General features: G+C 52.8%; 3 protein-coding genes across 4 annotated transcripts; 1 reads left to right on the top strand and 2 right to left on the bottom strand.

Annotated features, from left to right (window-relative positions):
* Positions 1–71: 71 nt before the first annotated feature.
* On the bottom strand, positions 72–1,142 carry LOC6555720 (39S ribosomal protein L16, mitochondrial). Its single transcript, XM_001982528.3, has 3 exons — positions 965–1,142; positions 813–878; positions 72–745 (listed from the first exon to the last, which is right to left on the bottom strand). The coding sequence occupies exons 1-3, from the start codon at positions 1,011–1,013 to the stop codon at positions 129–131; spliced, it is 732 nt and encodes a 243-aa protein (XP_001982564.1). The 5' UTR covers positions 1,014–1,142; the 3' UTR covers positions 72–128.
* Positions 1,143–1,380: 238 nt separating this feature from the next.
* LOC6555719 (histone-lysine N-methyltransferase trr) lies at positions 1,381–10,034 on the top strand. Of its 2 annotated transcripts, XM_001982527.3 has the most exons (7): positions 1,381–2,017; positions 2,081–7,356; positions 7,418–7,942; positions 8,025–8,620; positions 8,677–8,806; positions 8,860–9,042; positions 9,113–10,034. In XM_001982527.3, the coding sequence occupies exons 1-7, from the start codon at positions 1,600–1,602 to the stop codon at positions 9,203–9,205; spliced, it is 7,221 nt and encodes a 2,406-aa protein (XP_001982563.1). In that variant the 5' UTR covers positions 1,381–1,599; the 3' UTR covers positions 9,206–10,034. The 2 variants fall into 2 exon arrangements, with proteins under 2 accessions (XP_001982563.1, XP_015008744.1); XM_015153258.2 differs by having other exon boundaries at positions 1,381–7,356.
* On the bottom strand, positions 9,983–11,050 carry LOC6555718 (APOPT family protein CG14806, mitochondrial). Its single transcript, XM_001982526.3, has 3 exons — positions 10,737–11,050; positions 10,418–10,681; positions 9,983–10,333 (listed from the first exon to the last, which is right to left on the bottom strand). Exons 1-3 carry the CDS (start codon positions 10,785–10,787, stop codon positions 10,118–10,120), a joined length of 531 nt encoding a protein of 176 aa, XP_001982562.1. The 5' UTR covers positions 10,788–11,050; the 3' UTR covers positions 9,983–10,117.
* Positions 11,051–11,278: the final 228 nt, after the last annotated feature.

Below are 11,278 nucleotides of genomic sequence, written 5' to 3'. Positions count from 1 at the left end.
GACCGGGCCCATATATTGCCAGTCTTTTAATGTACCCAAGCCCGACAGTAACTTTGGGGAACACTAAACAGTTTCATAACAGATTAACAAATGATTGCTTTATTTTTTGAACCTGTACCTGTGTACGTCTACAGGTGTTTGCCGAACCACTTGTGGTCCACGGGCGAGAGCCAACGGTGGCAGCCGTTGAGGTTGTTCTGGATCACGTACTTCATGGTAAATGGGTTCTCATTCTGGCGGGCGTGCTCTTCCTCAGCGGCGATCTGTTCGTCGAGCATCTCCTGAGAAACGACAGTGGCCTGGAAGGGCAGCTGGTTGGCCACCTGCTGCAGGAACCGCTTGACCTCAACGAACTCACACTTGCCAGCGATCTCGACAATGACACGACCGGCTTTGATTGGGGTCACGTAATGGTCGATGGCACCCTTTCCGCCGCCCATTCGCTGGCCCTGTCCCTTCTTGGTGATCGGCTGCCAGGGCGCGGGAATTCGCCATGTGGCGAACATAGTGTTGACATTCATCTTGCGTCCTATGGTCAGACGCATCATTTCGTAGTGACCCCAGCGCAGACGCCCTCCGCCAGTGGCCACGATTGCGTACTGCTTGTGGAGCAGGGTGTTGTGCACCATCTCCGGACCGCGCATGTATCGCAGGCGTTTCTGCATCTTCGGTGGACGGATGTTTGGCGGCAGCTGGGGCTGGCGTTCCATGATCCTCAACTTGGGTCTCTCCGGCTGTTCCACATCTGGGGGTTTCCAAGTAAGTGGTCATTGCTCTAAGCTTCTTGTGCAGATTTGAATGCAGTTACTTACTCTTATATTTGATCGGCGGGGCGAAGTATTTAAGACCGGCTGTGTTGACAATTGCTATGTTGCCCGCTGCAAATGAAGGAAAGTGTAGGTGCTTTGATGTAAGCTGTTCTCAGATTGGATGGGACTGGGCACGATGCGCCACTGCAACTTACACGCAAGGGTTTGCTTGAAGAGCTGGGAGACTGTTTTTAGTGATAGCATGGCGGGTTTATGTCACAATAAATTATTTATTTATAATTTGTGTAAAGATGTGTTGCATCAACGGCCACCGTTGCCAGATCCAGCTAATAAATGTGGTATTAAAAAAAAACTTATCGATAGATATCGATTGGTCAAATGAGCGGACGGCCCTGTCCAGACTATGCTTAAGTCTTGCTGTTAACAACATGTGCGAAATGCCATATTGCACTTGGAACACATTTTAATACTTAAAACACTTGTTGCTATTGAGAACTACTGTAGTTAATACAAAATTAAAGCTGTAGAAACATTATTCGATTGTAATCACCATGGCGATATGTTTGAATGGGAAGGGAAGAGTGGTGGATTTCTAAATGGAAAACCAGGGCTGGGTGTAACCGTTTCAGGGAAAAGGCCGTTTTACCATCTGGTAACACTGCTCTGCATACACGAAAATAAAATTTTTTTGACAAATCGTGCATGTTTTCGCTCGGTAAAAAAAAAAGCAGGCCGCGCGAGCCCTAGCTAGCTAGACCGCCGCCCTTCCCGTCCCACGAAACGCAGCGCATCGCATCCCGCGTTCCGCGTTTCCACTTGTGTGTTTGTTATGAATATACCGAAGGTGACAACATCGCTTGGTGCCGCCGAAAAGGCGAAACCCGAAAGAGTAGCATCCGTGGCCGCCGCTGCCTTCAATGCGGTCAGCCTGCAGAAGCGCAGCGGCGACGACACCGCCACCCCGGCGGAGGATCCCACTCGCAAGAAGGCAAAGACGGAGCTGCTCCTCGGAACTGGAACGCCAGCGCCCAGTTTGCCCGCCAAAGCGTCGACCACCGCGCCGCAGCAGCTCCTCTTTCAGCGGAGTGGCCAGCAGGCTAAGGTGCAGGTAAAAGCTGCTTCGGAGCCGCAGGATGTCGAGTCAACGGACGGCGTCTGGGACGCCCGCGATCAGCAGATTATAGTGTGCAACTTCGGCTCCGGCACTGAGATGGGTGCCATCAAGGCAGAGGACGCTGACAAGCAGAGTGAGTACAGAATCAGCACTCCAAGGAACAGTCAATCTAACCCTTTTTCACACCGAAACACAGCCTTTACCAGCTTTACCAAAAAGGAGGGCGCCTCCTCGTCGGCATCGTCATCCTCGTCCACCGCGTCTGTCATTTCCATCGAGCCCAGTGGCCCTGGGCAGGATCATCCTGAAAACTCAGGCAAATCTGAGGACCTCGACTACGTGCTGATGCCAGCCAGCGGCGCGGATGGCACTGCGACAGTGGTGAACTCCACCGGAACGGGAACCCCAGCAGGAACGCCTATTGGAGCTAGCTCCACCATTATTTTGAACACTAACAACGGGACGGCAGGAGCCACTGGAGCCGGCACCACTACAATTCTCACCCAGAAGTCCGGTCACACGAACTACAACATCTTTAATACCGCAGCCACTGGCAGCCAAACGCCCACCACAACATTATTGAACCGGGTTAATCTGCACCCCAAGATGAAAACCCAGCTGGTGGTTAACGCCAAGAAGCTGTCGGAAGTTACGCAGACCACGGCCAAAGTGTCAATTGGCAACAAGACAATATCGGTACCGCTGCTCAAGCCGCTGATGAGCGCTAGTGGAGCGGCCACTGCCGGAGGAGCCACGATTGTAGAGAGCAAGCAATTGTTGCAGCCAGGTCAGGTGACAACCGTGATGAGTGCTGCGCAGCCGAGCGGGGGTCAGCAGGTGCACCCACATGTCCATTCGCATGCACATCACAATTTCACCAAACTTATCAAACGGGGCCCAAAAAATAGCGGCACTATTGTCTCGTTTTCGGGGCTCCAGATCAAGCCGGCGAACACCAAAATTGTGGCCACCAAGGTGGTAAGCAAGAAGATGCTGCAGCTTCAGCAGCACCAGCAACAGATCCAACAGCAGCAGCAGCTTCAGCAGCTGCAGGTGACCAGCGGTGGAGGCCTTGCTCCCCCTACAGGCAGCATAGTGACCATTACCACCACCAACCCCAGCCAAACGTACGCAATGGTTCAGGATTCTGCGACTGTGGGAGCTGCATCACATTCGGAAGAAGATGCGCCGGCGCCTCGAAAGATTACTGCCTACTCCGAGAACCTTCAAAAAATTCTTAACAAGAGCAAATCCCAGGAAGCGACTGGAGCTCCGGAGGAGTTCGCCAACATCAACAGTGTGGTGATAAAGCCACTCGACAAGAATACACTCAATTGTCCACCCAGCTTTAACATCTTTAAGCAGCAGCAGCACTCACAGGCTTCTCAAAGCCAATCAATCTCCGCCGTAGGCAGTGGAGCAGGTACACCTGTGACGTTTACCATGGCCTCGGGGAATGCCTCTGAACTGGCCACCACCTCCACCGTTTCGGTTTCGGCGGGGACCATCTGCATAAATAGTCCCATGATGGGTACACGGCCGATAATCTCCATTCAGAACAAGAACATATCCCTGGTGCTGTCCAAGACGACCATGGCCCAGCAAAAACCGAAGATGATAACCACAACCACGTTGGCCAGTCAGGCGGCGCTGCAGATGCATCATGCTTTGGTTCAGGATTCGAGTGCAGACAAGGCGGGATCTTCTGCAACCTCCGGGTCCGCTACCTCGGGAGCTTCAATGCAGCTTAAGTTAACGGCCGCCAATACGCCCACCAAACTCAGCGTTAGTCTGGCCCCAGACGTGGTCAAGTTGGAGGAAGCTGGCAGCGAATCTAAGGCAAAGCTACTGGTCAAACAGGAGGCGGTTGTGAAAGATAGCACTGGGACTTCGTCCAGTGAGCAGGAACGGGTTGAGGAGATCAGCACGCCGGAGAAGCGTTTGAATGCAAATGCCACAATGACGCCTATTAACCAGGTGCAGAATCAGTCTGCCAATCAAATTCAAATGGCCACAGCTACCTCAACTGCTTCGAATCCCAGCACACCCAATCCTACAGTGAGTGCCACACCTATGAGCAACCAACGCTCGGCAGCGGAGGATAATGCACTTCTAAAGCAGCTGCTCCAAAACAACAGCAGCAGTCATACCCTCAACCAGATAAGCATCACGTCGGCTCACGTTGGTTCCGCCTCCGCAACGGCACCTCTTTCAGCCCGCAAGGTTATCAATGTACGGGCGCCCAGCATGGGGAAGGTCAGAAGTTTGGAGGATCAACTGGCGCGTCCGGTGATTCCTCCGGTGCCCACTGCCACGCAGGCGGCAGGTAGTAGTAGTAGCGGCGGATCTGTGGCCACGTCCACCACCACCACAACGGCAGCCAGTGGAGGAAGCAGCCAACAGGTAGCCACCGCCATAGCGACTGCTGTAGCGGTTACTGCTGTCGCAATTACCACACCAGGAGTGGGAGGAGAGCCAAAGCTGGAGCAGAAATCCGATCAGCCGGCAGCAATTATGCAGAATCAGAACCAAAGCCAGGCGCCAACACCAGCACCGCCTCCGCAGCAGCAGCAGCAGCAGCAGCAACTTCACCAGCCGCAGCAGCTGCAACCGTCACCCCACCAAGTCAAGCAGACTGTGCAGATTGTGTCCAAGGAGACGTCGTTCATCTCAGGACCAGTTGCTGCTAAAACACTAGTGACGGATGCCATTTCGAAGCCGGCTGAACTACTACCTCCACCGCCTTACGAAATGGCCACTGCTCCTATATCGAACGTCACCATATCCATATCCACCAAACAAGCGGCGCCAAAGGAACTGCAGATGAAGCCCAAGGTGGTTGCTATGTCACTGCCCATGGAGCAGGGCGAAGAATCGCAGCCGGAGCATGCGGAACCGCCGCCTCATTCGGAACCGGGAGCCACTGTAGCGGGAGTAGCACCTCACTCCGGAGGTTCCCTTGTGTCTGCGCAATGGACCAATAACCATGTAGAAGGGGGTGCAGCCACCACAAAGATACCTTTCAAGCCTGGAGAGCCCCAAAAACGCAAGCTCCCCATGCACCCACAACTGGACGAAAAGCAGCTCCAGCAACAGGCAGAGATTCCCATTAGCACCTCCCTACCAACAACTCCGACTGGACAAGGTACTCCGGACAAAGTACAGCTCATCTCAGCGATTGGCAGTTATGTGAAGAAATCCAGTGGACCTAACGAGGCACAACCCATTCAGAACCAGAGCCAAGGCCAAGTCCAGATGCAGGCGCAAATGCAGGCGACGATGCAAGGACACCTGTCTGGGCAGATTCCCGGCCAAATCTCCGGACACGGTGCTGGGCAGATACCCGCTCAAATGCATTTGCAAGTACAGCATCAGCTCCATATGGCCGTGCATCCACAGCAGCAGCAACTGCACCAGAACCAACAACAGAATGCGACGATTCCCGTACCAGTTGCTGGACAGGGTGCAATGCCCATTCCCGTGCCCACCATGGAACCCAAGGCGGGTGACCAAAGAAAGCGCCGCAAACGTGAGGTTCAGAAGCCGAGGCGCACGAATCTGAACGCCGGACAAGCGGCTGGAGCTCTCAAGGATCTAACAGGTCCACTACCGGCAGGTGCAATGGTCCAACTGGCAGGAATGCCGCCGGGGACACAGTACATACAAGGCGCGGCATCAGGGACTGGTCACGTGATCAGTACCGGACAAGGAGTTTCTCTGGGAGGAGTAGGAGCCAGTACTGGAGCCAGTTCCTCGCCCATGCTCAAGAAGCGAGTGCGCAAATTTTCCAAGGTAGAAGAGGATCACGATGCATTTACTGAGAAGCTGCTGACGCACATCCGCCAAATGCATCCGCTTCAAGTGCTGGAGCCGCATCTAAATCGCAACTTTCACTTTCTTATCGGGAGTAACGAGACTCCTGGAACGGGTTCGCCTGCCTCGGTGAGTTCTACAGCTTCTGCCGGATCATCTTCGGCTGGAGGAGGCAAACTCAAGGGAGGATCGCGAGGCTGGCCGCTGAGCAGGCATTTGGAAGGTCTGGAGGACTGTGATGGCGCCATCCTCGGCCGCTATGGACGAGTGCGTCTGCCGGGGATACCCTCGTTGTACGATAGCGAACGCTTCGGCGGAAGTAGAGGTCTAGTTGGTGGATCTGCGGGAACTCGTTCACCATCGCCAGCAGATTCTCCGGGTGCAGAAAAGATGCTACCAATGTCTAGCATCCAAAACGATTTTTATGACCAGGAGTTCTCCACGCATATGGAGCGTAATCCTAGGGAACGCCTGGTACGACACATTGGAGCCGTCAAGGATTGCAACTTAGAGACCGTAGACCTAGTGGAGAGCGAGGGCGTAGCTGCGTGGGCAGCTCTTCCGCGACTTACCCGCTATCCGGGATTAATACTGCTCAATGGAAACAGCCGCTGCCATGGACGAATGTCGCCGGTCGCGCTGCCGGAGGATCCGCTGACCATGCGCGTTCCCGTGTCTCCACTGCTTCGATCCTGCGGCGACGAGCTACGCAAGACACAGCAGATGGAGCTCGGAATGGGACCGCTGGGCAATAATAATAACAACTACCAGCAGAAGAACCAGAATGTGATACTCGCACTGCCCGCCTCGGCCTCGGAGAACATAGCCGGCGTGCTGCGGGATCTGGCCAATCTACTGCACCTGGCACCCGCCCTTACCTGCAAGATCATCGAGGACAAGATTGGCAACAAGTTGGAGGACCAGTTTATGAACCAGGACGATGAAAAGCACGTCGACTTCAAGCGACCATTGAGCCAAGTGAGTCACGGTCATCTGAGGAAGATCCTTAACGGTCGCCGGAAGCTGTGCCGCAGCTGCGGAAATATGGTTCATGCCACTGGGCTGCGAGTACCGCGGCACAGTGTTCCTGCACTAGAAGAGCAACTCCCCCGGTTGGCTCAACTAATGGACATGTTACCGAGGAAATCGGTTCCCGCTCCATTTGTGTACTTCTGCGATCGCGCCTGCTTTGCGAGATTCAAGTGGAACGGAAAGGATGGCCAGGCGGAGGCGGCTAGTCTGTTGCTTCAGCCAGCGGGCGGCTCTACTGCGAAATCGTCCAACGGAGACTCACCTGGCAGCTTCTGCACCAGCTCAACAGCCCCAGCGGAAATTGTGGTCAAACAAGAACCGGAGGACGAGGCTGAGAAAACGCCGGGCATACCTGGCACCCCCACAAATATACCCGTGCAGCGCAAGTGCATCGTAAAGTGTTTCAGTGCTGATTGTTTCCCCACGGACTCGTCGCCAACTGAAGTGGAGTTTGACGGAACTGCGGGTGCGGGAACTGGGACTGGACCGGTTAATAATACGGTGTGGGAAACAGAGACTAGTGGCCTGCAGTTGGAGGACACTCGGCAATGCGTCTTCTGCAATCAGCGTGGTGACGGCCAGGCCGATGGACCCTCGCGTCTACTCAACTTCGATGTGGATAAATGGGTGAGTAGACATGTTAACCACAATGGTTACAACGCAGCTTAATGTACCCTTTCGCATACAGGTTCACCTTAACTGTGCCCTGTGGTCCAACGGCGTGTACGAGACGGTGTCCGGGGCGCTGATGAACTTCCAGACAGCTCTGCAAGCGGGACTGAACCAGGCGTGCAGCGCCTGTCACCAACTAGGCGCCACCATCAAGTGCTTCAAGTCGCGATGCAACAGTCTGTACCACTTGCCATGCGCCATTCGCGAGGAGTGCGTCTTCTACAAGAACAAGTCCGTGCACTGTAGCGTTCATGGTCATGCCCATGCCGGAATCGCCATGGGAGCAGGCGCAGGCACCACGACTGGCGCCGGAGTAGGAGGGTCTGTGGCAGAGAATGAACTCAGCTCCCTGGTTGTCCACCGCAGAGTTTTCGTCGATCGGGATGAAAACCGCCAGGTGGCCACCGTCATGCACTATTCAGAGCTGAGCAACCTGCTCCGTGTGGGCAACATGACGTTCCTGAACGTGGGTCAGTTGCTGCCGCATCAGTTGGAGGCCTTCCACACACCCCACTACATCTACCCCATTGGCTATAAGGTGGTAAGTACAAGTTCCAGCCTGTACACAAGTTCCGGTGTGTTAATGAAAGTTATCTTCAATCACTCTGCTTCTCCTCCTTCAGAGTCGCTACTACTGGTGCGTGCGACGACCCAATCGTAGGTGTCGATACATTTGCAGTATCGCGGAGGCCGGATGCAAGCCCGAGTTTCGCATCCTGGTGCAGGACGCCGGCGACAAGGAGCCGGAGCGCGAGTTCCGGGACAGTTCGCCCTCGGCTGTCTGGCAGCAGATCCTGCAGCCAATCACGCGACTGCGTAAGGTCCACAAGTGGTTGCAGCTCTTCCCCCAGCACATCAGTGGTGAGGACCTATTTGGCTTAACGGAACCGGCCATAGTGCGAATCCTGGAAAGCCTTCCGGGCATTGAGACTCTCACTGACTACCGGTTCAAGTACGGTCGCAACCCGCTGCTCGAGTTTCCGCTAGCCATCAATCCGTCTGGAGCGGCGCGTACGGAGCCTAAGCAACGCCAGCTGCTCGTCTGGAGGAAGCCACATACGCAACGCACGGCCGGCAGCTGCAGCACCCAGCGGATGGCCAACTCGGCTGCGATCGCCGGGGAGGTGGCCTGCCCCTACAGCAAGCAGTTCGTACATTCGAAGAGCTCCCAGTACAAAAAGATGAAGCAGGAGTGGCGTAACAACGTCTACTTGGCGAGGTGAGATATTAGGATCTATTCAATAACCCCTGATTGCTGAAGCCCTCATTTTCTAGGTCTAAGATCCAGGGTCTAGGTTTGTATGCAGCTCGGGACATTGAGAAACACACCATGATAATCGAGTACATTGGCGAGGTTATCCGCACCGAGGTCTCCGAGATACGCGAGAAGCAGTACGAGTCGAAGGTGGGTTTCGTGGCCAGGATTTGTGTAACCTTGACTAATCTCTGATTCCTCAGAACCGTGGCATCTACATGTTCCGGCTGGATGAGGATCGCGTGGTGGACGCCACTCTAAGCGGCGGGTTGGCGCGCTACATCAATCATTCGTGCAATCCCAACTGTGTTACAGAGATAGTGGAGGTCGATCGCGACGTGCGGATCATAATATTCGCCAAGCGGAAGATCTATCGCGGCGAGGAGGTGGGTCCCGCAACTGGAAGTGATACGCCTGTAACTTGAATTAAAATACCTCTTATATCGTGTGCTTTAGCTCTCGTACGACTACAAGTTCGACATTGAGGACGAGTCGCACAAGATACCGTGTGCCTGTGGAGCGCCCAACTGCCGCAAGTGGATGAACTAGAGTCGGGAGGAGCCTCTGGCGGAGGACCAAAGGAAGCGCAAGAAGCGGCGGCGTGCACGTCGCTCCCAGTGAACAGGACCCGTAACAGGAACAGGAAAAGGACTTGTTGTATCTGATCAAATAGATAGATTCGCTAAGCAGTATAGTTCGTGTACATATATACAATTATATATATGCTAAATGCAGATATGCGTATATGCTCGTGAAGAGCATATAACCTTGTAAGTTATGTATATGTGCCCACTGTAGCCAATTCGTATCCTTTATATCGCTCTTAAGTGCAAAAGTGGAGGGAGTGGAGAGTGTCTTCATAGTTTAAATTGAATGATTGCTATCGTTTCCATATAGAAAGAATATACATAAATGTTACTGCTAGGACACGACCATCCCTGTAATGTATTTCGGACCCCCTCCCCTCACACAGTCGCTGGAGCACCTAATTTTATTTGTTTTAGCACCATCTTCACATTCATCACTACCACCATTGCAATAATCGCGAGCAAACTGACCGCCCCGATGGCCAACCCAAAACTTGACTTTATGCGTGTGTGCCTTCCCCTCTGTTTACCATTATTATTATTATCATAATTGTAGCGGTTATCTTTCAATATTCGGCTACTTTACATGGGGGAGTGACCCTTTATTCCCCACATGTATTGTGCGCAACCTTCTTTGAATATATACACTGATAAGGATATAAACACCTATTTCTATTTTATTTTATTTAAATAGTTTTGCGATTACTTTTAAGTACATTAACTAACTCCAAGCAACGTGTATTTTTCATCCCCTTAAATAGTAGCTAAGTAAATTTTATGCCACCATTTTACGCACATGATCTTTTATTTTACTTATGGCAAACGGCAAACTTGGAAATAACCAAATAGGGGCGACAGATACCAGATACTGCAACTAAGTTCTCCGCTTGGCCAGCGCTAGAAGCCTCTGGAGCTGGACTGCGGCGGCCAGGGTGAGGATATCGAAGTTCTTCAGGTACCAGGAGATGTTGTACATCATGTGGATGCGCCAGTTCTTGTCGAGGAACGCTTTGTAGAAGTCGCTCATCTGGTCCGCGGAAACTTCGCTAGTTCCGCTCTCCTTGTGCAAGCGGATGAAGTCCTCCTTCTCCTGTGAACCGAACCGAACCGAACCGAAAGAGACGGAACGGAATTAGCGCATTAGAAAGAGATGGCACAGTGGCCGTGGTTGTACCTCGTAGAAACGCTTATTGTGTCTGGTCCAGAAGTCCGTGTTCCAAGCCTCCACCTCGATCCGCTTGAGGCGCAGGCTCCTCGCCAGCCGCGTCTCCTCATCGCCGTAGTGCCGTACGTACGGACGTAGGTTCGATTGCGTGTCCGGCGGCCCTATATAGTCACATTTCACCGTCTTGGGATCAGGTTTGTGTGCCAAACCGACTACGGGTTTTTCTTGTGGCGGCGGACATCCCGGCTGCACTGCGGCATAGCATCGCGGTAGCTGTGTAAACTATTGAAAATCCAAATCCAATGGGGCAACATAATCATGGACTCACGCTGAACTGGAAAAACAATATCCGGGGCTGGCACCTAAAACATTTGTTCATTTTTCGGTTATGTTATGTGAGGTCCAGTGTGGCCGACTGTGACGCTAGGTAACAACCTAAATTTGAGTGCCAACAAATATTATGGGCATTCGAACACGATTCTCGGCTGAATTTCTCGAGTTCAGATACCAGGCGATCAGAATCCGTAGCCAGCAGGTACATTTCGACAAATTTTCTAAAATGGACGTCAATTGCGTGTTTCCAGTCGCCATTGAACCAATAGGAATGCATCTCAGTGAACATCTGGATCCAAGCTTAAGCAGGAGTAGATATGTGAAAGTCATTTGTTTCTTTGTTCGTGACACGATTTAGCACGACATGTACGAAAAAACGCAAATATCTCATGTATTCCCATTGGTTCGATAATATAAAACGAAGTTCAATCAAGCCAATTACCGCAGTGGCTAATCCAACTAAGAAAAAAGAACTATATTTTTCTCTTACTCTGTATAAACCATTGTCACCCTAGACGAGCGGAAGGCCTTAGCTGC

The sequence above is a fragment of the Drosophila erecta genome, unplaced genomic scaffold, assembly GCF_003286155.1.
Source record: "Drosophila erecta strain 14021-0224.00,06,07 unplaced genomic scaffold, DereRS2 tig00000126-arrow-pilon, whole genome shotgun sequence".
NCBI lineage: Eukaryota > Metazoa > Arthropoda > Insecta > Diptera > Drosophilidae > Drosophila > Drosophila erecta.
The sequence above is the reverse complement of the archived record's forward strand: the minus strand, read 5'-3'. Positions and strand labels throughout refer to the sequence as shown.

What these genes read in the sequence shown, in the direction of transcription:
- LOC6555720 (XM_001982528.3), bottom strand. Translation starts at nt 1,013, where the DNA reads ATGCTATCACTAAAAACAGTCTCCCAGCTCTTCAAGCAAACCCTTGCG. An exon ending in CTTCAAGCAAACCCTTGCGT is followed by an intron (nt 879 to 964) that starts GTAAGTTGCAGT and finishes CTTCATTTGCAG; the next exon opens with CGGGCAACATAGCAATTGTC. An exon ending in CCCGCCGATCAAATATAAGA is followed by an intron (nt 746 to 812) that starts GTAAGTAACTGC and finishes GGAAACCCCCAG; the next exon opens with ATGTGGAACAGCCGGAGAGA.
- LOC6555719 (XM_015153258.2), top strand. Translation starts at nt 1,600, where the DNA reads ATGAATATACCGAAGGTGACAACATCGCTTGGTGCCGCCGAAAAGGCG. An exon ending in AGAAGCAGTACGAGTCGAAG is followed by an intron (nt 8,807 to 8,859) that starts GTGGGTTTCGTG and finishes CTGATTCCTCAG; the next exon opens with AACCGTGGCATCTACATGTT. An exon ending in AGATCTATCGCGGCGAGGAG is followed by an intron (nt 9,043 to 9,112) that starts GTGGGTCCCGCA and finishes CGTGTGCTTTAG; the next exon opens with CTCTCGTACGACTACAAGTT.
- LOC6555718 (XM_001982526.3), bottom strand. Translation starts at nt 10,787, where the DNA reads ATGAACAAATGTTTTAGGTGCCAGCCCCGGATATTGTTTTTCCAGTTC. An exon ending in TATTGTTTTTCCAGTTCAGC is followed by an intron (nt 10,682 to 10,736) that starts GTGAGTCCATGA and finishes TAGTTTACACAG; the next exon opens with CTACCGCGATGCTATGCCGC. An exon ending in ACAATAAGCGTTTCTACGAG is followed by an intron (nt 10,334 to 10,417) that starts GTACAACCACGG and finishes TTCGGTTCACAG; the next exon opens with GAGAAGGAGGACTTCATCCG.